Source organism: Nematolebias whitei, chromosome 19 (assembly GCF_014905685.2).
Source record: "Nematolebias whitei isolate Nwh7 chromosome 19, NemWhi1, whole genome shotgun sequence".
Lineage (NCBI taxonomy): Eukaryota > Metazoa > Chordata > Actinopteri > Cyprinodontiformes > Rivulidae > Nematolebias > Nematolebias whitei.
In genome coordinates this window covers 34532946-34559601 of record NC_056516.1, presented here as the reverse complement: position 1 = coordinate 34559601, position 26656 = coordinate 34532946, and the positions used below count along the sequence as shown (strand labels likewise).

Below are 26656 nucleotides of genomic sequence, written 5' to 3'. Positions count from 1 at the left end.
TGATGTGATGCAGAGAATAATGAGGTGTTTAAACACATACAGGTTCACTTCCCAGCTGTCCTCAATTCTCGAAACAGCCTGGACATTAGCAACAAACTGAAAATGCACCATTCGTTCATTAGTTTTTCCGAGTCTGTGGAACAATTTTTGAGTGACCACATGATGCTCAAGGTCTTTAACAGGTAAGTTAAACGTTACTACTCACCAGGAACTACCTGGGTGTTCACTGGATGGCTTTGGACCAGTCCCTTCTCTGCCACCAATAAGATGTTGTATAAACGCCCTGCCTCCAGCTGTCGAATATGTGCAGAGGTTTGTCCAGCTGGTATACTTAGTTCTCGACTCCTCCCTGCGCCATCATCGGGTAGTATGGTCAAACGGTACCTGTCAACCTCTCCCTGCGATGGCTCCCATTGAACAACTGCAGAGTTGGAGGTTGTCTTGACAACTTGGAGGTTGGTTGGACGAGAGATGACTGAAGAATGAAAACAGGATTTACTCTTTGCATTTAGACATAATAGGTAAAATAAAGCTTTAGGAGTGAGGGAGCACACTGACAGAAAGATCCCCTCGGATTTTCTGTTTCTCCTGCACACCTGAGAGTGCATTCTAAACACACTATTACACTCCTGCAGTCCAAGTCTTCCTCATCACTTTTGGACAGCATCCCTGAGTTTACCACATATTACATCTTCTACAGAGCAGCAAAGCGGAATCATTTAAGCTCTCACAGCAAATTGTGCTACTTGCATAAATTAAATGTGCCAACAACTTAGTCAGAAGTCCTTTTTCCTGTGTTCTTTCACAGTGAAGGCATTCTGTAAATATTACAGTCAGCTGCATTTTATTTGAACTTTAGTTTCAGGCACAGATGACACAGTTGTCTATTTTCAATGTGTCTATTGATATCAAAATGATTTTTTTAAAACTTTTATGAACAGCTCCTAAAATTCCAATGTCTGTGGCTGTATTTGGTTATAAAGAGGAAGTCAGAGTGAATGTAATCGTCAACAAACTCAAAAACTGTTAAAACCTTACGGGTCATAAATTCAGTTGCGCTCTCAGCTCCTTTTCTGCCTTGGAGCTCTCCGTAAATCTTAACATCGTACTCCTGACTGGCTGCCAGGCCCGTCTGGGTGAAGGTGGACTGGCTTCCGTTCACCTGTGAGCTTATCCGTTGATCCTTTTCCTTCTGTGGAGCAAGACGACAAAATAGTTCCATTAAGTGACGTATTTCTCTTTCTTTCTACAGTAACAAAGAATAATATGAACCTATATAGAACTATTTATTTTATATTGCAAGTGTCAGTAAATGCAAGTGACTACTCATATCATATTAAACTAAAGATTTTGCAACTTTTGATAAATAAAAAAGTGCATGTTTGTATAATGTGATTTATTTATTTAAGTTTTCCCCTCTGGCTTTCCTTGCTCTTCTTCTGGTGAACCAGTGCTGGAATATGTATCTGTGCAGTTGTGCATAATGACCAGTAGAGGACAGTCTTCCAGCAACAAACAAAACAAAAACCAACAAAATAATAATTAAAACTGTAAATTCATTTGCTGACTTGAACTCAGACAGCCTAACAACAAAGCTTGTTTCCAATTAAAACAACTAATTTATCACAACGTCTTCATCTTTATTAGAATAAGCTTTCCTTCTTAGTCTCAGACTGGATTTTTTTTTTACTCCTGATCAAGATTTTTAGGAAGTTACAAACATCTTCTACTTTGGGTGCATTAAATCAAACTGCAATGAGGAGGAAAGTTTGGACCTTTTGAGGCTGACAATGCTCATTTCATGTATTTAAATTAGAATATTGCCATGTTTTTCTCTAAATCAATGCTTTTGAAAGCACATTATTCATGAAATTTACATAGTAAAACTTTCCATAATTCAAAAGCTGCATCTTATTAAACCGTTACGTTAACAGTTGAGCATGCTAGTCAATGAAAAGATGGCAGATTGTACCATAAATGCACCACAGCTGGTTGTTACCGTTGGTCACCATTTTGGTTGCCTAGATCTGTGTATTTGAGTCAAAATGCATTCATTCAGTTCATTCATTTCATGACGACAGCATTTAAATGGAGGCTTCTGATTAATTCATGACACATTTTAGAAACAGAGCCAGGCTCTGTGGTGTGTAGCGCTGACGATGTCGAGGATAAGCGTTGACCCGGCCACGAAGAACCTCTGGAAAATAGACCAGTCTACATTGTCAAGACCAGTCCACATGTTTTTAAGTTTGCATTCATTAAAAAAAAAAAAAAAAATGGTGATCACATTTTTGGTTTTTGATTGTTTCTGCAATTATTGCAGTAAAAAAATATTTTATTACCAAGAAAAGCCATTAAAGTGAAAGTATATTCAAAATGCATATTTTAAATGCTTTCTGTAATTTTCCTTTTTGAAACCACTATTGATTGATCCCTGTGACAAATTTACTTGTACTTGTCCCCAGTTCAACATTTTCACTGACAGTTAAAGAGGCCATTTTGGAAAAAGCAGTAACATTCACTTACATATCTTCTGTAAAATTGAGCCATCTTGTATCATAACTCTTAAAAAAACATTTAAGATTAACTCAAAATGGCACAATTTATCCCAGTCTGTGGAATTTCTCCAATGTTAAAAGTTTTTATTTTTGCACAAAAGAAATAACTAAAAGGCAACTGAAAATGCAGTATAATCCATCCATCCATCCATTATCTTTACCCGTTTATTCCATTTTGGGTCACGGGGGTCACTGGTGCCCATGTCCAGCAATCACTGTGCGAGGGGCCGGGTACACCCTGGACGGGTCGCAAGTCCATCACAGGGCATGCAGTATAATGATTACAGTAAATAAAATCCAGCACCTTGACAGCAGAAATGATAAAATCCAAACATCCCAAACTGACAGCTCCCACAGCTCATGACTCAGAAGAGCATGATGAGAAACTGATGAAGGTGGAGACGGTGGTTACACCCACTGAGAAGATGAACTGCGTGCAACTTTATAGGAAAGAGCAAGTTTAAGGTCAGTGGTTAGTTTACATGTCAAATCACTTGAAAACCCAACAGCTTTTCAGGAAATTACTTTATTGCTTCAGTTTTTCAAAAGTTTTTCTGGAAGACTGGTAAAAAAAAATCTGAAAAAAAATCTTGCACAGTGATTGCTGGACATGGGCACCGGCGACCCCCGTGACCCAAAATGGAATAAGCGGGTAAAGAAAATGGATGGATGGATGGATGGATGGAAACTCAATGTTGTTGTTACAGAAAAGGTTTACTCACACGTTATAAACCTTTCAACAGGTTTTATTTGAGTATTCTTTATTATGCTGCAAAATGATAGAGTTACAGAGGGTTTACTTTTTTTGGGTGAAAAATGAACAATTATGTTGTTTTACTTGTCAAAATTGTCTAAAAGCATCAAAATGTTTTGTTTTTTTCTAAATTAGCAATTCAGTGGAGTTTTTATTCTCATTCAATAATCTTTTTTCTGCACTCGCTCTTGTGCAAAGCGGACACCTTTTCTCTTTTTCTCCTGTTCTCCTCCTGCTTTTTTGCTCTCTGTCTGTGTATTGGAGCTCCTATTACACATCTTCGGAAACAAAAGCTACTGTCATGGATCTGGTGAGCTGGACTTTTAACGCAATGGACAAAATCTTTTCAACAAAGCGACAGGGTCCTGGAGAGCCCTCATGCCCCGCTAGGATGCACGTTGCAGGGTATGTCATGGATCCATGGGGCGTTTGGGAGCTGATGTGTCTCTCCGTATTGTCTCAGGAGGACGCCAAAGATGTTTATATAATTGGAATCATGATAGCACGGTTTCTGCTTTTTTGGCATTGGCAGATTCCTATGTTATCGGCTATTGAGGACGAAGACGGCAGCAGTTTCGGCCATGGCAAAACTGCCGAGTCTGTGTGAAGGTTTGGTTCGTGCTTTGAGTACTCAAAATCAGCTGATTTATGAGCTAAACCATAAGATGGAAGCGATTTGTGAGAATCGCAGGCCACCTGCGGCTTCTTGGGCTCGCCAGCATGTTGGGGACGACCCTAGAGGAGGTTCATAAGCACGGACCAGTGGAATGCCCACAAATTTGGCCATTGTGGATCATCGAAAGTACCAGCAGGACTCAAGGCTGACAAGAAATAAACAGTCTGCCAGAAAAAAATTGTCTATCGTAACCTCCCCTCCTCTCCCCCTCCCCGAGAACTTCTGTGAAGGCTTATCAGAACTGTGCCGGCTGACACCAACATCTTATCAGGACTATGGCCTATCTGGAAGTGTTTCATGGACAAATCTCACTGTCTTGCCATCAAATGCATATGTAATGGTTTATAAATGTGCTTCTGGTAGAGTTTTTTGATATCTTAAATCAATTCCTGATATAGGACAAGATGTGACGAGATGTTTTTTGTAACACCACCATCCTCTCCTCATGATCTTTCCCCTTTTCTATCGCTAAAAATTATTCTGATAAAGGATAAGAGGCCGCGCTCCAGTAGCAGCAGCAACATGCACTCCGCCCATCTTTTGGACGACTGTACAAACATAATCTCACTGTATTTCAGTACAATGTTAATAAAGCTTATTCTGATTCTGATTCTAATAAATATAAATTCAACATTAAGCTTTATTGTTTTCTGGCAGGAACAAACATCTGGAGACTGGATTGTCTTCATCCTCTGAATATTTTTGTATATTTAGTTTCATTATGCTTCATTTTGGAAATTGTCTAATTGAAAGAAAAAAAAATCAGTCCTGGGATGTCTGCTTGTTGCTGTTGAAACAGAAAACCAAGCTGATTCTGTAATCTGGAAACACGCAGAGATAATCTGGTAGTTGTACTGATCGAATCTTTTCCTCTCTTCCTGCTGATAATCTGCTCTCACGTCAGCTGCTGCTGATGTGACGTCTTGTTATGTATCTGTAAACGATGGATAAAGAACGTTGTCTCTCTCTTTCTGTCTGTCTGTCCTCTTGTGTCACAGCTGCCTCAGTGGTGATGTCATTCCTCTGGCAGCCATCATGTTTTTGATCCTGTTTACTTGTTTCCATAACAACAAGCTTCGCACATCTGCATCCTGTTTCGTTGGAAGAGTTCACATCACTCACTCCTCTTGTTTGACTGAGGTCTGTATTAAATCTTAGTTCTGTTCAGATTGTTTGGTTTTTGCATTGTGTCATAATATTAGGTTGAATTTAGATGTTAAATAAACATATATAATTTGGTATTTAAAGGTTTATGTAGAAATAATGAGATATTTTTACTAAATACTATTTCAGATCCTTTGAGCCCAATGACTTTCCACAGATTAAAATTCAAACCTGGATTGTTTGATGCTACATCAGATCGTCCATAATCCCAAGACTAAACAGAGATTTGATTTAAATGCAAGTTCATTAATTTTGACATTAACCTTGGAGTATAAATTCTAATTTTAACTTTATTTAATTTGTATTTTATTACATTAAATGTGTATTTTATAGTAACAACAGAGATGACTAGCATCAGAGAATGCTGCAAACTATTCACTCATTTATACAGTTAGTTGATGACAAGTAAACAATAAACATTTCTCACATAAATTACGAGGCTCAATACTGACATTTTAAAAACAAATACGTTTTATAAGTTTTTATCTAATTTATGATTAAATAACTAAGTTCTAATAACTAAGTAATTATATAATAACTAAACTACTGTCAAAAAAAGTGAATGAATAAAAAGCTGTTTGGGACTGTTTAAAAAAGGATTATTTTAATTATATAAGAACATCCATGCATGAATCCATCCATCATTATCCATCCATCATCCATCCATCCATTCATCATCATCCATCCATCCATCCATCCATCCATCTATCATCCATCCATCATCCATCCATCCATCATTATCCATCCATCATCCATCCATCCATTCATCATCATCCATCCATCCATCCATCCATCCATCTATCATCCATCCATTCATCCATCCATGCATCCATCCATGCATCCCTCCATCATTCATCATCCATCCATCCATGCATCCATCCATGCATCCATCCATCCATCTATCCATCCATCCATGCATCCATCCATCCATCCATCCTTCCATCCATCCATCCATCCATCCATCCCTGCATGCATCCATCATCTATCCATCCACCTACACAATCATCCATCCAACCATCCGCCCACCCAGCCATCCATCCATCATCCATCCATCCATCAATCCATCCATCCATTCATTATTCATCCATAGATACACCCATCTATCCATGCATCCATCCATCCAACCCTGCATGCATCATCCATCCATCCATTCATCATCCATCCATCCATCCATTATTCATCCATAGATCCACCCATCCATCCATGCATCCATCCATCCAACCCTGCATGCAACCATTCATCCCTGCATGCATCCATAATCCATCATCCATCCATCCATCCATCCATCCATCCATCCTTACAGTTTGGATCGATCATAGTGACACTGTGTGTGTGAGGGCAAAGCATGTTGAAGAAAAAGTTCAAACATGTGCAGCGATGTGGTAAACTGTCCAGTGCGAGCAGTAATCTAAAGCAGCAAGCGTTTTCATCTCAGTGACAGTTTTAAATTCAAACGATTTAGAAAGTGAGGTTATGAAGGGTTTCTCTTTGTTCCGCTGCCTTGTTCTGTCTCAGCGTCTCTCCTACACACGACGCACAAATACCAGCGCACTTAGTAACTCTCCAGTTGTTTAACGTCGTCCACGTCAAATTGATCGCACATGTGCAGAAAAGTCCCGATGAACATCTGAATCACACAGTTTGTAATGGTGAGATTGCTGATAAAAGTTCAATGATTAACTGGTGTATGGAGAAGACGTCAAAGCAGACATTTGCATTTAAGCAGAACAACGTATACACAAACATTAGGACAGAAAGACCACCATGATGCTTATAATAATGATGTCACATCAGACAATGATTCTGCCTCCTCTTCAGAAGCAACAATCCATTTTATCCCTGACCATAAGTTTCTCCAATCTCTAACCACTCAGCTTTTAATTTTCAAGAACAAATCTGGAAATTATTGTCTAACTCCAACCAGAAAGTGATTAAATAGTGGTAAATTACAGTTTTTTTTAGCATTTAATGTTAAATTTTCCAATTGTGTACAGTTTTCTGGCTTGGCAAGCCTGCAGGTTATTTTCTGTGTTTTGGTGTCTCTGGGACAGTCTCCTGTGCCCTCACCATGCTCCATGCACCTCCCCTAACATAATTCACTCTGATTGTCTCACATGAGGTGTTTACCTGCACAAAGATAATTGAAGTGATCAAATCTACTCTAGGTTGTTTCTGTAAACTTGATATATTAACAGTTATAGATTAGACACAATGCCACTTTTGCTTCAGCTTTGTTTATCCATGCTTAAAGCAGGATCGTGACACACTGCCACTACGATAATAAACCATTGCATCCATGTAAAGGAAGCAAAACCATGGGGATTAAGAGTGTGGAGGGTGCTGCATCACCCTCCAATGGATGCAGAAGGACTTGCTTTGTTAAATCCATGAAAGTTGTTCTTTATTTTGGTGCTTAGAGTCATAAAATTCCCTCATGTCCACAACAGCCCCTCAAATGAAACACAATTTCATATGAAAGAGTTTTGTGGATGCTCTGAAGCAGAGGTGTCCAATCCTGGTCCATGAGGGCCAATTGTTCATGTTGTAGATGCTTTCAGACTCAGAATAAGCTTAATTTTCACTGGGATACAGTGAGATTATGTTCGTACAGTCGTCCGAAAGATGGGCGGAGTGCACGTTGCTGCTGCTACAAGAGCGCGGCCTCTTATTTTTATCAGAATACTTTTTTTTTTTTTTTTGATAGAAAAATGGAAAAGGCAATGAGGATGGATAGTGGTATTATAAAAGTATCTCTTCGCAGTTTGTCCTATCAGGACACGTTTTGAGACGTCAAAACACTCTACCAGCAAGCACATTTATAAACGCATTACATTTGCGTTTGTCGTCAAGACGTTGAGATTTGTCCATGAAGCACTTCCAGATAGGCCATAGTCCTGATAAGGTGTTTCTCTGCTTCAATGTGCTTGATTTGTATGAATGATTGATGAGCAGGTTTCTGAAGGATTTTAAAGCACATCGAAGAGTACGAACACGTAAAACATGCAGGATAGTGACCCTCAAGGATTTGCTCTAAAGCATTGTGGCTCATGCTCCATCACAAGTAATGGGGAACCCTGTGTGTTCTTAATGCAGGCGTGAAGACGTGGCAGAGACCATCCACCTTCTGGCTATTTTTCTGTCATTGCTTTATTGTCATCCAACATAAAGTGACCTATTTTTTTTTTTTCAAACAAGGTGGAAACAGCTTCTGATGGTTTTCTATTTTCTCTACAGTTTTGCACTTTCAGCTGTAATAATATGAAGAATGAAGAGATTTTTAAAGGTTTATACGCTGTAGCTTACAGGCTACAAAGGCTCATAAGGGCAAAGAGAAATGAAACTTAAATGATATTAGCTCCCTGTAGACTGAGCTGATCCCTCAGACAAATTATGCTGCAATGTTTCTTTTATTGTTTCCCATTTCGACCAGAGCAGCAGCTGGTTTGATGCTGGTTGTGCTGCCAACTCTGTCGCTGACGTCACACCTTCATGCTGGATCGTACACGGCTCCGGTGAGGGAAGGGGAATGTCCTGAAATCCGGGTTTAAAGAGAATCACTCAGGAAATGCAGCATGTGTTTTCAGAAGAGAAACGAGGTGTTAGTTTCTGCCACACCTGGTTTTGGAGCTTTTATGGCAGGAATAAACCAGTTCGTTTGGCTTAAACAATAAGATGATGGAGCGCCAGCAGACAAAATCAAGGAAGAAGAATTAAAGGTAAGCGATGGATGATTGACGTTTTATTGACAACTATAATAATTTCAGTTTTTACTTATTGAGCCTTTAGGAATATTACAAATAATCTCAAACAAATTGCACTGTTGCTGTGGTGATTATTGTTTGAGCAACATTTTACCTACTTTCTGGTTTATGAACAAGTTGCTCATGAACGAAGCTGTTCTGAAACAAAGACCAGAATGTCTGTTTGGATCTCCCTGAGAGCTTCTGGACATTTTGCAGGCTTTATCAAGGATTGGGGGCCACCAACAAGAACTTTCTGTAGAAATGCGTTTAAGGGGAAAAATACAGGAATCATAACCTCAGATGGACATACCTGACTGGTGAAGGTGATGTAGTAGGTTTCGTACTGAACAGGAGGTGGGGTCCAAACCAAAGTGACGGACGACTCTGTGATGTTCCGGGCGCTCAGCTGAGAGACGCCTGCCATGGCTAAATGAGAAGTTATATACTTTACTATGAGGCGCTCACAGTACTGACAATTTTTGTTTTCTGCAACGTATTTGGGTTTAAGTCTTTTGGAAAAAGCAAAACAATCACAACAAATGAGTAGAACTACCTCAAAGAGAATCAAAATGATCACAAAACCACACAAAAACAAAGTATGTAGAAAAAGAACACAGAATACAATAAACGTATGTAAAATGGCTACAAGAACTACTTGCTATATATGAAAATAAAATGATTAAACAGTTACAAAATAAGAATAAAAGTAGAAAAGGATCAAGACAAACAAGAATAAATGCAAACTAAGCACATACAACGTTAAAGGACACAATGGAGCAACTAAAAGACAGGAAAACACGGACAGATACACAAATTACACAATTCAACTACAAAAAAATACTCCAACTGAAAAAATAACTACATAAGCCAAAGAATGAGTACAAAGACACACTAAGTGACTTCATTACACAAAGAAAACCCGATATGTTTAGAAAAAAGCAAGAAGTGATGAAATATGAGCAACAAACACTCAAAAATATAAATTAAAGTAAAAAAAAAAACTTCTACAAAATATGCAAAGTGGTAATTTTAGACAAAACAAGACTCTGAAACAAATCAGAGAATAAAAAAAATGTTTTTCTAGATAGAAAAATGTCTTCAGTTCTTGTAAGGATTGCTCCAGTTCTGGTATTCTTGGGTATCGTTTTGTCTTTTATGAAATCCAGCAGAAAGTAATTTGAGTTTTATTAGCGTATTTATCACATCTGTCACAGTTCCTAAATATCCCAGTTAGGGAATTGGAAAATCTGCATGTAACACAGCCTGCGTTCATGTTTTTCTTTTTCACATTAAACATTAAAAAGCAATGTGAACATGTTGTAATCTTTATTATGTGCTTTTAGAATGGCAATAAATGAGCATCCATTTAAAAATAAACTGAGAGATTCTCTTACCAGGAAGCTTCTGCATTTTATTCTCTTAGTAAAGACTCGATGGAACAAAAGATCCGGCATCAATCTGTCATTTTACTAAATATCTTTTCTTTTTGCTTCGGTCCAGCTGAGATTCATATCTCACCAAACTCAGAGAGAAGGATTTCTCAAAGTTTGGCACCAACCTCAACCAACTCCTACACCATCTGTTTTCTGGCACCACAACAATAATGTGGAGTGTTTAATCTGATCTGCAGGTTGAAACAGTAACGCAGCTCAGATGGCAGCAAGTGCTCTTGTCCTCAAACGTTCTCTCCAGGTTTATGATTTATGAGCTACCAGGGCCGGATTACAGCTTATTTTATGATTTATGAGCTACCAGGGCCGGATTACAGCTTATTTTATGATTTATGAGCTACCAGGGCCGGATTACAGCTTATGTGGCTGATGTTCAAAATTAATTAATTAATACATTTTTATTTATCCATTCATTCATTCATTTAGTTATCTATTTATTTGTTTGTTTCCTTATTTGTGTTTATTTATTTATGCGTTCATTTAGTTATCTATTTATGTATTTATTCATTCATTCATTTATTTGTGTTTGCTTATTTTTTTGTGTTTGTTTATTTATCCATTCATTCACTTATTTAATTATCTATTCATTTATTTATGTATTCATTTATTTATTTGTGTTGTTTATTTATTTATTTGTTTGTTTGCTCATTCATTTATTCATTTACTCAATCATTTATTTATTTATTTATTCTTTCATTTGTATATAAACTGAATTGAATTGTTTGTTTATTAATTTGTGCTTATTCATTCATTCATTCATTCACTCATTTAGTTATCTATCTTTTTAAATTTATTTATGTTTGTTTATTTATTCACGCATTTATTTATTTATTTATTTATTAGGCGTTAACACATACAAAACCAGAACTGCAGCATGCAAAAGTCGCAAGTTGTTTTATTTATTTTAATTGTGAATTAAAAACGTTAAATTTAGCTTGAATTACCTTGAATCACTCCTTTTCTTCATAAAATGTAAAATTTTATTTTAAAATGTCATTATATAAACTTAAATAAAAGTTCAGTCAAATACTCTAATGTTAATTTTAGGATACATAAAAAAATTGCAAAAAAAAAAAAAAATTGGCTGTAGGAGAATTGTTATGTTTTTAATTGATTTTTGTCTTCAATCATTAAAATCTCACATTTGCGACAATATACAAGTTTTAATCTCCAAATATTAAATTAGTCGATCGTATCTTATGTGTCGGCAAATTTTCTCATGAAACACTGGACGGATCTTTAAAAGTTTTAAAAGTAGAATTTGCCGCCACAGCTCATCAATGTCAACAAACACACACAAAAAAAAAAGAGTAAAAATTGCAGATGTTGAGCTAAACGTTGATGTGGTCTAAAATGAGAGTTGTCTTCAACAAATACTTTGAGTTCTGTGAGAGAAGGAGCTCACACAGTTCTACACTTTTACAATCTATCCACATAAACAGCAGCTGAAATAATCTCTTTTTAATTTTATTATTTTTAACAAAGGCTCCACTTACAGCTCCACCAGCTGACAGCAGAGTGTTTGTGTTCAACGTTCACTATCAGAGTCACAGATCTCAGGCTGGAGGAGCCACACAGACCATGTCCAACTACATAATGATTGGGAACTGCGATAATAACTCACAGACTTGTTTCTCCGCAACACGTCGTAAAATTAGAGCTGAAAAGTCCACGGCTCACCGAGAGCCTGACGTCATGCTCCCCACAGCAATGAACAAAGTCCAAGTGTCACAAGTGCTGCGAGGAAACTTACTTTGGTCAGCGTCCTCTGTCAGTGACACAGAACTGCTCTTTATCCAGTCTAATAAATGTTTTAAAATGTAATGAACAAAATATAAAGAAAGCAGACAGGCAATCAAACCAAGATGCTGCGTAAAATTCATGCTCAAGATCAACAACGAAGTCCCTCAGGTTGTTCTTTGTCTGAACTCCAACTCCTAAACCCCATTGTGGATTCTTCTAAAACTCAAATCTTAAGCCCAGTCAGGTTTTTTACATTGCCGTGTGCTCACACTGTCATATCCATCATTTCTACCTTCACTTTATCTGGCACGTGTCATGGTTTTGGGATTTATTATTTTATCTACTATTTGTGTTTATGCTTGTTTTTCCTCAAGTGCAAGTTCAAACTCAAGAATCTTTATTATCCTTGAGAGGCAATTGGTTTCACAGTCAGTAGGCACATAAAACATCCATACTAGACATTAAAACATTATAATAACAGAAATCATCATTGTTCATTGAGGAGCCTGATCGCTACAGGGATGGATGAGTTTATCAGTCTGTTCGTTCTACATCAGGGCAGCAGACACCTGCGTCCAGATGGAAACAACCTGAATTCACCATGGAGTGGATGATCGGGATCTGCCAGAATCAGCCTGGTCTTGTTCATTGACCTCGTCTTGTGCAGGTTCTCTGTTTTAATTTTGCCTTATGCGTCTGTATTTATTTCCGATCATGTTTTCTAGCTAGCGTGGGCTTTAAGTTACTATTTCCAGCATGGCAGTTTTAGGTTCTAAAAATGAATTAACAAATGAAAATTTAATATTAAATGTTTTTACTTGGGATCAATAAATTCTGAAATTCTTGAAGATCTGAAGCAATTAAATTTATCGTGTAAAACCACAACACGATTTGTCCAACAAATAAAACTACTGTTTGCTGTATTTAAACTGTATAATCTCATTAGAATAAAGTCTCTCTCTAAGGTCAATGTCATAGAAAAAATTTTAATGACTTGAATTTCTTTTTTTACTTATTCCAAATCTTCTGTTATATTTCTATTGCTGAGAGTCCACATTTAAACACAACTGTACTAAAAAATAAATGTATTTTTAAAAGCCTTTTTATGTTTTGGCTTTTTTTGCTCATTTATCAGCAGCTTTCAACAGGATCTGTGAGAGCTTTTTGCTTAAATTTCAAATGGATGTACCGGTACATGTGACCATTTCCACATCATCGTTTAGGACGTTGGATTGTTGGACATCTATTCGTAAAATACAGTAAGCTGGTGCCACAACTGGGGGAACACTTAACAATCAGAAACACTTTTATTTCTGTCTTGTGCCCGCCTCATGCAGCACAGAAAGCCATTTAGCAGAAATAAATGAGGGACTTTAATGGGCAGCAGGTTTTGGTCCCGTTCCACTTTTAATGAAACGGTTCCATCATTGGAATGATTGCAGCTTGAAGCAGATCCAAACAGACGAGCTAATGCGCTAACACACCCTGACAACAACACAAAGCAACAGCAAGAAAACACAGCTAAAAGAGAACTAGCAAGGAATGACGTTGGAGAAATAAACAGACATTTCTGCACAGTTTTAGTAATAAGATGAAGTAGTAAATAAAAGCCTTGATGGTGAATTGAAGGCGTATTGCCCACCACCTAAATGAATATCATGTTATTCTGAGAAGGTATGGGGTTTTAACCATTTAGTCCAACCTTGTAAATGACGTTAAGACCAATTTCATGCTATAGTGCAATGCTATCCAATCCTAGCCCACGAGGGCCACTATCCTGCATGGTTTCAATGTTTCCCTGATCTTCAGCAGAGCTTCATGTTCTGCAGAAGCTTGTTAATCACTCATTCGTTCAAATCAGGTGTGTCAGAGCAAAAGGACATCTAAAACATGCAGGATGAGGAACCTCGAGGACCAGGTTTGGACACCATGGTTGAAGTGTCACACTTCGAGTGTGAGTTAGTGTCTTGACTCTCTGCAACTACTACACTTATATTTAGCACAGTTATGGTAAAATAGACTTAGTTATGGCCACTGTGTTGGATTTGGGGGCCAAGATGGTGTAGAGGCAGGGCAGCCGACTCGGGACCCGAAGGTCCCAGGCTCCATCCCCAGTCATTGCACATCTCATGGTGTCTCTGAGCAGCACACCCTATCCCCAGTTGCTCCCTGGGCGACTTCAATAGCTGCCCACTGCACCACCTGATGGTGGATGGGTTAAATGCAGAGAGCCAATTTTGCCATTGTATGGGAACATACAATAATGACAATACATAACATATTATTATTATTATTATTATTATTATTAAGTTGTTTAACTGTGGCAGCCATCTTGAAATTGACATATTTTGCTACCATACAGACACGATTGACTCCTTTACTGCCTAAGTTTAGTGCAAAGACTAGCACTCACTTGAAGAATGTTTGATAAATGAAGACACTCATAGAACATACTTTCAACTACCAGTATATCATCGCATTTTGCTGCAATCTCTCCATTATGTCCAACACACCCACACAGTTACATTTTTAAAGTGAAATAAAACCAAATGTAGTTATTTCTATGTTACAAGCTATCTCTGCACATTATCCTTTAGGGACACTTTTAGCTAATAATGACATATTAAGTCTGACTTACCAGTATTACAGTTAGGTCCAGTTTTGCCCTCTTGACATTGGCTGCAGTCCGGTCCAGTGAATCCAGTCCGGCACACACATTTCCCTCTGAAGCACCGTCCTTTGTTGTTGCAGTTGTTGGGACAGCCTCTGAAAGCACAGTCTGGCCCTGCGAAGCCAACGGTGCAAACACACTTCCCATTCATGCACCTCCCATGATTGTTGCAGTTGTTGGGGCAAGCCTTAGCAGAGCAGTCAGCTCCAGTGAATCCATCATCACAAGCACACTGTCCTTTGATGCAGCGCCCCCTGTTGTTGCAGTTCATAGGACAAGCTATCCCAGAGCAGTCCTCCCCAATGAAACCACTGTCACAGACACATCTACCATCAACACACCTACCGCGGTCATTACAGTTGTTGGGACAAGCTCTTTCAGAACAGTCAGCACCAGTGAATCCATCATTACAAACACACTCTCCCTTGATACAGCGTCCCCTGTTGGTGCAGTGCCCAGGACAAGCTATCTCAGAGCAGTCTTCACTGGTGAAATCACTGTCACAGACACATCTACCATCAACACACCTACCATGGTCGTTACAGTTGTTGGGACAAGCTCTTTCAGAACAAGCAACACCAGTGAATCCATCGTTACAAACACATAGTCCATTGGTGCAGTGCCCCCTGTTGTTGCAGTTCCCAGGACAGGCTATTTTAGAACAATCTTCACCAGTGAAGCCACTGTTACAGACACATTTCCCATCAATGCACCTCCCAACTTGGTTACAATCATTAGGGCAAGCTTTTTCCAGACAGTCTGTGCCAGTAAATCCAACATTGCAAACACATTGTCCATCAATGCAGCGCCCCTTGTTGTTGCAGTTTCCTGGACAGGCTATCTCAGAGCAGTCTTCACTGGTGAAACCACTGTCACAGACACATTTACCATCGACACACCTACCTCGGTCATTACAGTTGTTGGGACAAGCTCTTTCAGAACAAGCAACACCAGTGAATCCATCATTACAAACACATTGTCCATTGATGCAGCTTCCCTTGTTGTTGCAGTTCATAGGACAGACTATCTCAGAGCAGTCTGCACTGGTAAAACCACTTTTGCAGACACATTTACCATTAACACACCTCCCATGGTTGTTGCAATTGTTGGGGCAAGCCCTTTCAGAGCAGTCTGCACCAGTGAATCCATCATTACAGACACACTGTCCATTGATACAGCGACCCTTGTTGTTGCAGTTTCGGGGACAGGCTATCCCAGAGCAGTCAGCACCAGTGAAACCACTGGAGCAGACACATTTACCATTCAAACACCTGCCTCGGTTGTTGCAGTTATCAGGACAGGCCTTTTTAGAGCAATCTGAACCTGTGAATCCAGGACTACACACACACCGTCCATCAACACAGCTCCCTCTTCTGTTACAGTTCCCAGGACAGGATTCTTCTGAGCAACTTGGACCCGTGAAGCCACTGTCACACACACATTTTCCATTCAGACACCTGCCCTGGTTGTTGCAGTTGTTTGGGCAGACTCTCTGGGAGCAGTCCAGACCAGAGAAGCCAGGGTCGCACACACACTCTCCGTTTACACATCTCCCATTGTTGTTGCAGTTCCCAGGACAGTTGGACTGACTGCAGTCTGTCCCACTATAACCAGCAAAACAGACGCACTTGCCGTCCACACAGCGACCCTGATCGCTGCACTCATTGGGACAGTCCTCTGTATCCGATTTTATCGAACAGCCAGCACCTGCAGGAAAGAGAAACGTCCAGAAAAGGTTTTCTTTTAGCTTTTTGAAATGATGGGTCAAACTCAACACAATCACAAAAAGATTTAAATGGATTACTGGTATATTATTCTGTAGGGGAAAAAAAACTTTTTTATGATACTGTATTTTTTGGACTATAAGGTGCACCAGATTATAAGACAAAATATCAATGAACAGGTCTGTTTTCATACATAAGGCGCACCAGGTTATAAGGCTTACTGTTGATTTTTGAGAGAATTAAGTGTGCCTTGTAGTCTGAAACGTACGGTATTTGTATTTTTTGTGTTAGGCTAAGGCATCAGTGCTTTGATAGGCCATTGTGGACCATCATGGATCTTGATGCTCAAGAAAGTTTAGGGACATTGCTATTGACTCATTTATCTAGACCTACTACAAACCTAGAACAAATATTTTTCACTCGTTGCCATGCTTTGCTCATTTTTTTGTGTGTGTGGAGGAAAGGGGGTAATCTATTCTAATTAGACTGTACAAAACTTCCTTGTTTTGAGGGTTTGAGCCCTTATGTCTGTGTATGGGAGCGAGGGTGGAGGAAGTCCACTGGGTATAAGAGGCTGAGGTCACAGTGGGCACAGAGCTGGGTAGTAACACACATACATAAACTTCAGATTAAATTTACCTTCATTTCCTCACAACTTAATCAAATCTAACCTGAATTTGCCTTTGTGCTCCCAAAGAAGATTGGATCCAAAAAGTGAGTAATACCCTGAGCGCTGTTAGCTCATAACCTGATTTCTGTTGGTCCATGATGCAATTTTGGTACATCCAAAAAATTAACCCAGCTGTGGGTATTTTATGGTAATTTATGGTTTTAAGGTTTAAAAAGGAACATCACATTGCAGGGCTGGGTCTTTGATAAGCTCTTCAACGAGTCTAAAGCATCTTTTACAGCACCTTCTGTAAGAAAACCGTTCAGAAAAGTAACTTAAAATATATAAAAATAGAATCTGGAATATTTTCTGCACATCTCGGGGAGACAAAAATGGATGTGTTTTTCATTTTTGACTCCAACATAATTAGATTAATTCCTTAATATTATAGCGAACACACCATATACTTTGTGTTCTCTACAGTTTGTACAGAATTACATACAGATTTGTTCTTAACTTACTGATATAATTCTGTTACAATATGTGAGGAGTTCATGAAGATCGCTGTCAGAAATGAGTGAGATCACATGATCATATTTATTTCAGTTTCAACAGAAATGAATTGAGGGTTCCTTCTTTAAACTTTCAGGCAGCTGTGTGTCGTTTTAAATATGAGGTAATTTATTAATAAACTGATGTGCAATAAAGTGATGAGTGATGCTGCTTTTGAAGTTTTCTTCGTGTTATGGTGTCACCAAACAAGAATTCATCACCAAATGCAGCAAATGGAAAGCAGAAAGGGGATTTTTTTTTAATGCAACTAAAATATTTTGACCACATGTTGCTGTAAACACATCTTCTGTTCTTGCACAAAATATTAAGAAAACGTTAAAATTTTAATATCCAATGAAGAACTTTTGCAGCTTTATTAAATAGGAAGTTATTGTTCTGTCATTGTTTTTCCTCTTTTTTCCAGGGGCAATGTTTTGGTTTGTTATTATGTGCAAGCAGTTCTTTGATCAGCATCTATAAAATTACTACCATTCTCTCTGTCATCATTTTATTACCCATAACAACGATTTGTTTGTTTTCACTCTTTGTCTTTGTATGACCCGTTTACATCATTTGCATCAGATTCTTTTCGCTTTGATTAAATGGACTATTTGAGATGGAACAGATTTGGTTGAACTTTTGACGACCATTACTTCAACAGTAAATATGTATCTGCAGGAAATGAGTTCAGTTCAGATCATGATGAATTATTTTGGTGGGTAAACATTGAGGCCTTGAAGGTTTCCTGAATTTATAGAGATTTTGATTCACACTTCTTTAAAAAAAAAAGCAGTCTTATGATCATCACGTTATTTTTTTTCTATAAGTCACAATTGTAACATTAATTTTTTTATTAGGAGGGGCGCATGCGCAAGTGCTGACCCTGGGCGTCTGGCTTGCTTGTTGTTTGTCAGTTTTTTTGATCTATTATATCGTATTTTTTTTTTAAATTTTTTTATATATAATACTGCAGAACAGTTTATGCTTGGCAAACATGGCAAGAAATGTGTTAACAAAATTAGTGGTTTGGCTATTGTTTTGGACTATATGGGGCATTTTAAATGCTGAGAGCAGGCCGTTTGGATACACGGAACAGTGGATTACCTATTCTCGGAATTACCTGCTGACTTTTCAACAAACCAGCACTTCTCCCCCGACCCTTCTCCACAGCTGCCCTGAAATAACCCGGTCAGTAAATCAATCAAGCACCGGTACAGCTAAAAAGAAAATGCGTGGATCCAGAGGAGGAATACGGAACCGGCTTAAAAGGAGGGGCAGCCGCTTCCCCCTCCCGACAATCACGCTCTCCAACGTGCGTTCAATAAGGAATAAGATGGAGCAGTTATCTGGACTTTTGAAATATGACAGAGATTTCAGGAGAGCCAACCTTCTATGTTTCACTGAGTCCTGGCTTACGGAGAACGATGACGTCACTGACCTGGAGGGATATACGACACTCCGTTTTGACAGAGACACACAGCGCACGGAGAAAAGCATTGGAGGTGGGTTGTGCATGTTTGTGGATAATCGCTGGGCAACTAACATGACGATCCGTGAGACTGACTGTTCAAAACACTATGAGATCATGACTGTATCCTTTCGCCCTTACTATCTGCCCCGTGAGTTCAGACAGATCACTGTTATTCTGGTTTACGTGCCCGGACCAGACTTCACTTTAGCAGCTGAGCGCATAACTGACAGCTACACCAAGGCACAACGTCACTCTGTGGATGACCCGATCTTCCTACTTGGCGACTTTAATGGTTGCGATATTCCCACTTATCTCCCAAACTTAGAACAATATGTGACCTGTCTGACACGAAAAGACAAGACTCTTGATAAATGTTTTGGTAATTTGGAGGGTACGTGGCCAGGTGTTGCCCACCCCTCGGCCAGTCTGCCCATAACGTCATCCACCTGCTGCCAAAATATCGTCAGAAACTGAAGAGGGAGAAACCTGCTGTTAAGACTGTTCAGTGCTGGACAACAGACTCTGTTGATGAGCTGATGAATTGTTTTGAACTGACTGACTGGAGCCTGTTCTTCAGCGAGGATGTCTCTGCTGAAAACTCTGAACTGCTGAATTTTACCATCACCAGTTACATTAAATTTTGTGTGGACAATATTATCAAAACAAAAACAGTTAGATTTTACCCTAATAATAAACCTTGGGTAAATAAAGAAATTAAGCATCTTTTAAACCAAAAGAAAGCAGCTTTTAGAGGAGGAGATATGCAAAAGATGAGGGAACTAGAGAAGGAAATAAGTTGCATGATTAAGAAAGTTAAAATAAATTATAAAGATAAAGTTGAGAGGGAACTGAGTAATGGCAATGCAAGAGATGCCTGGAGGGGACTGAACACAATAATGGGGAGGAAACAAAAAGATTCCCTTCAGCACACTGACCCTTTTGGTCTTGCAAATAAACTAAATGTTCATTATTCAAGATTTGACATCCATGACTTCAGTGATGAGATTGACTCTTTCTGTGCAGCCTTGACACCAACTCCTGTGGAATTACAGGAGAAAGAGGTAATTTCAATTTTTCAGAACATCAATCCTCATAAAGCAGCTGGGCCAGATGGGATTAAGGGAAGGGTATTAAAAGAATGTGCCACACAGCTGGGTCCTGTGTTCAAACAGATATTTGAGTTGTTTCTTAACACTAGCTTTGTCCCACAAGCATGGAAAATGTCAACTATTGTCCCGGTGCCCAAAATAACACATGCAAAGGCACTGAATGACTTCAGACCAATTGCCCTCACATCTGTATTATGCAAATGTATGGAGCGCTTAGTGAGCAGAGAACTCATGTCTGTTACAGCTGAGCATATGGACCCTTTGCAGTTTGCATATAGGACTAACCGAGGGGTGGAGGATGCCACTCTCTCCCTCCTCAACAAGGTCCATAATCATTTAGATAACCCAAAGACATTTGTTCGCATATTATTCATGGACTTTTCATCTGCTTTTAATACGGTTCAGTCACATATACTTTTGAAACGCCTGTGTGATCTAAATGTCAGCAGCCATCTTGTGTTGTGGATTAGCAATTTTTTAAGAGGAAGACCCCAGCGAGTTTGTGTTGACAACACTCTATCTGACTGTAGGGTCTTGAACACTGGTGTTCCACAGGGTTGCGTGCTATCGCCGCTTTTATTCTCTATATACACAAATGAGTTGCAACACAACAGTAAAGATTTCACATTAATTAAGTATGCTGATGACATTGCCCTAGTTGCTGGTCTGAAAGACACCAACAGTCCCTCCTACTCCCAGCTCATAGACCAGCTCTCTATCTGGTTTGATGACAGTTTCCTGGCCCTTAATGTCAGTAAAACCAAGGAACTTTGTTTGGGAGGTAGATGGGGAGCAGCCAGCACCAGACCTACTTTTAGGCCTTCTATTATAAAAGGGCAGGAAGTAGAGCAGGTGACTGATTTTAAATACCTTGGAACAATAATTGACAACAAGTTGACCTTTGAACCCAACACTGACTATATTTACAAAAAAGCTAGACAGCGTCTCCACCTTCTGTATAAGCTAAGGAGCTTTAATGCAAGCAAAATTACTTTGCAGTTGGTGTACAGGTCACTGGTTGAAAGTGTTGTTTCATTTAATATTGTCTCATGGTATGGGAACCTCCTAGCCAGAGACAGGAACAAGTTGTCCCGGGTGGTCAGACAAGGTAGTAAAGTCATTGGTCATCAACAAATGACACTTACAGACCTGTACAGTCAGGTTCTGGAAAAAAAGGCAATCCAGGTTTACAATGACCCAACTCATCCACTGCAACCATTATTCAGGTTGGTACCATCTGGTAGAAGACTCCTGGTTCCTTTAGCAAAGAAAAACGGGTACAAAAAGTCATTTGTTCCCTCTGCGGTGAATGTACTTAACAAGGTTCTATTTAAACGCAGCCTCACATAACAAACCACTGTCTGCTGAGATGTTTTCATATTCTAATGTATTGTGTATTTTAGAATGGTTTTAACTGAATGTTGTAAATTGATTTAGCAAAGTTTGGTTTTAAGTTTTTTAGAGTTTTTAATCACATTTTTATTTTGTTTTATAAGCCATATGTCAAAGACAAATCTCCATTTCATTGAATGTTATGGACAATAAAGTTGAATTGATTGATTGATTGATTGATTGAATTCTATAAGTGTTTCGGACACTTAAACTCGTTAAAAAAAAGTTTCTGCTGCTTTGCTCTTTCTGAGATTTCAAGTTAAATAAATTATTTCAATATAGTTTAAGTGTTTATTTGAAAATGTCCACATGACTCAAGTATTTGATTAAATAACTAAATGTCTGATAATGTTCAGCAGTGGAACATAAAATTAAAGCTCATATCTGCAGAAACAACCAGTTTAACCTTTGCTCTCCGATGTGCAGCAGCTTCCCCCAGCTCCTCCACACTTCTCCCTCAGGTCGGACACTTCCCTCTCCAGACGTTCCAGTCGTTCCCGTAGGGCTGCAAAGTCTGCCTCGCAGCCGCATAAACCGGACCCTGATGGAACCAGTTTGATCCTATGAGTCAGGACCAGAGGAGAACCAGGATCCAGGCTGATTTCTTTACCTGCGAAACACAAAAGCTGTAAGCATCTCAAACACCCCCCACCACCCACCCATGATAGAGCCATTCATCTAGACCAGGAGTCTGCAAACTTTATGATCAAAGAGCCATTTCTGCTCCTTTGCACCCTAAACAAAATGTTTATGGAGCTGCAAAACCTGCTAAAACTGTGATTATCAACTGGTGGCCTATGGGCCACTTCAAGCTTGTTGGAGAGGGCTTTACCAGCCAGTAGTTGTGATATTATGAAACTAAAATATCAAATTATTATTGATATTTTTATGTTTTAGTGCAAAAGAAAATACTGGATTTATGTAAAGAAGAAAAAAAACTTTTTTTTTTTACCAATTTATAAAAAATCAAACACAAGTGCAGGCTTATGTGTTTGTAAACGTGGAGAAAATTCATAAACTATCCCATTATGAAGTAATAAAGCGTAGCATTAAAAAGTAGGCCAGTTTGTTGGATACGTAATTGAATTTAAAAATCAAAATAAATACTTGCATTTACTTTGACTTTGTTTATTTGTTTTTAATTTTTATTGTTTTCAAGTTGACGCACCATATTTCTTCTCAGCAACTTGCCTTAAATGTATTCCCCCCAAAACATTTGGTGGATTTGAGAAAAAGATCACACCGTAAGACTGAACGTGAGCTAAAAGAAGTGACTAACAAACTACTAGCATGATGTACAGTAGTCCCTCATTTATCACGGGGTTTTCTGTTCTCAGTCCCCTTGCGATCAGTGAAAAACTGCGAAGTAGGAATAGTAGTACAAGTAGTAGTAAGTAGTAGGCTTTTTTTACTATATATATATATATATATATATATATATATGTGTAGCATTTTAAACCCTTCAGCACGCTTGCAATATTCTAAACACTGTGTCTAAACTCTAAATGCTCTAAAGGAGCACAGCGTGTCATGAGTCTCTCTGCCACCTGCCAGCGCTCTTGGCCACGCCCACTTCTTTGTTGCAGAGCGGATATCGACATGCTGCAGGAAGGAGCTTCTCCCTGCACCTGTGGGCTGCACACAGTTGCAGCAGGTGCTAAATAATTTTAAATAATTTATTTTAAATAAAAAAATACATGTTGATCATGCGGCTCATCCATCAACCAGCCAATTGTGTGTCAAGTCCATGCTTACTTTGAAAAACCGCGAAAGAGCGAGTCTGCAGAAGTCAAACGGTGAAGTAGTGAGATACTGCTTTAGTCAAGTTTTACTCCTTGTGTTAGTACTATCATTCACATGTTGGCAAACAAAATGACCAGAAAGCTGCTAAAATGAGCCATTTCTTGTTGTTGGTACATCAACCAGTAAACTTCAGTTTTATGTTAGTTTTGGTCAAAACTTAGAGCCGCTGCAGAGGGGCGAAAGAGCCACACGTGGCTCCAGAGCCGCAGGTTGCAGACCCCAGATCTAAACTTTACAAATAGGTTCTACCAATAACAACTGTTGTCCGATCATTAGCTATTACCTCCTTGGCTCACATTGGATGAATCTCCTTGAGAGGCACATCCCTCTGAGATCACGACCTGCAACAACAGAAAAGGTAAACCAGATAAACTGTGTAGTCCTTCCAAGACCAAATATGTTACAACTTCCATCACAGAGGACATGCAAATAAAAGTGCTTCAAATACAACAAAGGCAACGTCTTTTCAATAGTAAACCGTTTTAATTTATGGTTGTGTTCCTCAACCTAAATTCTTCAGTCTCAGTTGTATTAAAGATGTTTTCAGTCGAGTTTCCTGGTTGTGTCCTGAAGCAGGTTTCCAAAACATTATGATGTGAATGATGAGAGACCCTCTGTCTCCTGTGTAAAGCAAACCCATCTCCTGTTTCAGCTTGTTACCATGTTTCCACTGGTTTTAGGAAAGATTTGTTTCCGAACTACTGGATGAAGCTTACGAGCCAGCCAGTGTTTGTGCCTCTGTGGTTAAATCAGCTGCTCCAATTTGTTGTGCACCCATAAACAGCTATTTATGGTAAATGGAGTTATTAACTTCACATTACTTTTACATGTGTGACACATCCCTCAAATCACTAATAGTCTCATCAGGGTCCAATAAATTCAAACTGCACATAAAGTTGTCATGTGAGTTCATTGTGTTATTGCACTTTTTAAACATTTACCTAAAAGTCAAATTAGTATAGACTCCAGTTTTAGGCGCTGCTTATTTAACTGAATAAATGCACTACTGGTATTGTTTTCTTGTGATTTTCTACCATTCCTCCCAGTTTCCTCAAACATCTGACCCTTATAAGTAGCTGCATCAGGAAACAACACGAGGTTGATGTCCAGACACAGCTACTGGATATAGTTTTATAATAAAATTATATATTTGAACCAAATGTAACAAGTCTCAGTCCATTCAGCCTTTTAAACCAAGCATCACCTTAATGGAGTCCTGCTCAACACCTCTTGGTCTCCTCTCCGATTCTGTGGAGGGTGATGGGGTCAGGAGAGCTGGTCCAGCCAGGAGGAGGAGGAGGAGGGAGGAGGTGAGGGGAAGCATAGCTGGGATCAGAGCTGGAAAAGTCTTCCTCTGGTTAGTTGGCAGAAAACATGAAGGGAAAACCGGACAGATTTGTCGATCTGAAGCTCGTTGTTTTGTGGATTTTCTGAAGATTCAGAAAGATGAAGTTCATCCGTCGCTCTGTGGGACAAAAAGGCCTCTTTCCGTTGCTGTCACTTTGTTTCAGTCAGACTCCATGAGGGCATAATGTTTTCCCTCTTTCCGTTTTGTACTCCAAGGATTTTCCCCCTGGAAGAGATACAAAATTACTCATTAAAGCTCACCTTACGTTATAAGTTAGCTCAGCAGACTCCACTTTAGACCCAATTAGCACAAATGGGAACCATTAGCTGTTTATGGACCTGTCAGTGTAGCATGTCAGCCAATAAACCCCATGGAAAAAGTTACTTGCTCTGAAAGAATAGTCTGTCTGACTAATTGCTGGCTTACTGAGTCCTTACTACCCAGCTGTCTGTCATCTTGGATGATTCAGACCACTTTATTATAAGTGTTTTATGACATAGCTCCTGATTTAAAGTTTCCTTTTTACAAAAAAATGGTTAATTTAAACTTGAATTGTTGCCTGGACTATAAAGTCTGACAGTAAAAATGTTTAATGTATTCCTATATGCTTTCAGAGCTCATGCAGTTTGAAGGTTGGAATTTCATCGTCTAGAAAAACGTCCCGAATGGGAAGTAAATCATCTTCCACTAACAGAGAACAAGTCCAGTTGCTTTGTTTTTGCGGTTCTTTTGGTTTCGTTCAACAACTTTTCAACAACCTTGTAAATCTCAAAATTGTTTTGTGAATTATTTTATGCACAGAACTAGCATGAGTCTGAATTATTACATTTAATATAGGTCAAAGTGACAATTTTGTAATTATATATATATATATATATATATATATATATATATAATATGTGATATACTATTTTTTCTGGTATATAAGTTACACCTTTTGCCTAATTTGCGTACCCTGCCACTTATTTATATATTTTTTCTCCCATATTGATAACCCAATGTTCAAACTGAGATATGACCGTTTTCATTCATTCTGACATGGAAAATATTGAACACTACCATTTTCAGCCACTAGATGGCACCTGAGTAGTATGGCATGCCGTTGTGTCATGTCATAGGTAAAATTGGCTATTAATGACACTATCGGCTTGCCATAGCAGCCACCTTCGTCCCACCTCAGGATCATGCCTGGAGCAACCGCCAAATCAGCTTCATTTCGCTGCGCCGCCCCGGCGAAATCAAGCTGATTTGACCATTAAAGTGCATTTATTAAGTAAAAGTTCAACTGAGACACACCTTTACTATAATGTCGAGCAAACAAATAGTTGTTTTTAAGTGATAATCTTGTTAAATTCTTGTTTGGCAGCCAATCGATTTTTGGCACAACACCGGCCGATGTTTTAGGGATGTCAGCGGTAACAGTAGCTGATCATATCCTAAAATCTGAGTCAGATCTTTAATGATTTGATGGCCTGAGTTCTTCCTGTGAGGTTCACAACCAAAGCTGGTTCAGCAGCAGCAGCAGGTCTGAATGAAGAAACCAGCTGCTGACGGTTCACAAGAGTCTGACTTCGTCCTCTCTATTGACGGAGCAATAAAATCCTTTAAGAAGAAAATATAGTCACTAATATCTCCTAACTACAAAGACAAAGTTTGTAGTATACTGTTCTGTAAGAATAAATTATATAAAAACGTGTGAAATCATGCAAATTAACGAGCGCTCGAGATCAAAACACTTCAAGTGCGTTTTCTTCACAACTGCAAGGTTTTACAATTCATCCATGTTCCATTTCGTTTACACATGATACCATTTTACACAAAGAGTGTGTGTCCAGTTTGAAGCTCTAATGTTTTTAACAGGTAGTCCAGTTCAGGCCATGATTTATT

The 26656-nt window shown here is 38.8% G+C and overlaps 1 protein-coding gene across 1 annotated transcript in view; it reads right to left on the bottom strand.

Moving 5' to 3' along the window:
• Positions 1 to 22296, bottom strand: part of LOC119425514 (tenascin) — a 33600-nt gene extending 11304 nt beyond the window's left edge. The window contains exons 1-7 of the mRNA XM_037693042.1: positions 22278 to 22296; positions 22025 to 22228; positions 15835 to 16467; positions 14728 to 14997; positions 9206 to 9321; positions 1039 to 1192; positions 206 to 475 (exon numbers count right to left, since the gene is read on the bottom strand). Coding sequence (XP_037548970.1) covers positions 206 to 475; positions 1039 to 1192; positions 9206 to 9321; positions 14728 to 14997; positions 15835 to 16467; positions 22025 to 22228; positions 22278 to 22296 — 1666 coding nt within the window. The remainder of the gene's footprint in view (positions 1 to 205; positions 476 to 1038; positions 1193 to 9205; positions 9322 to 14727; positions 14998 to 15834; positions 16468 to 22024; positions 22229 to 22277) is intronic.
• Between the last annotated feature and the right edge of the window lie 4360 nt (positions 22297 to 26656).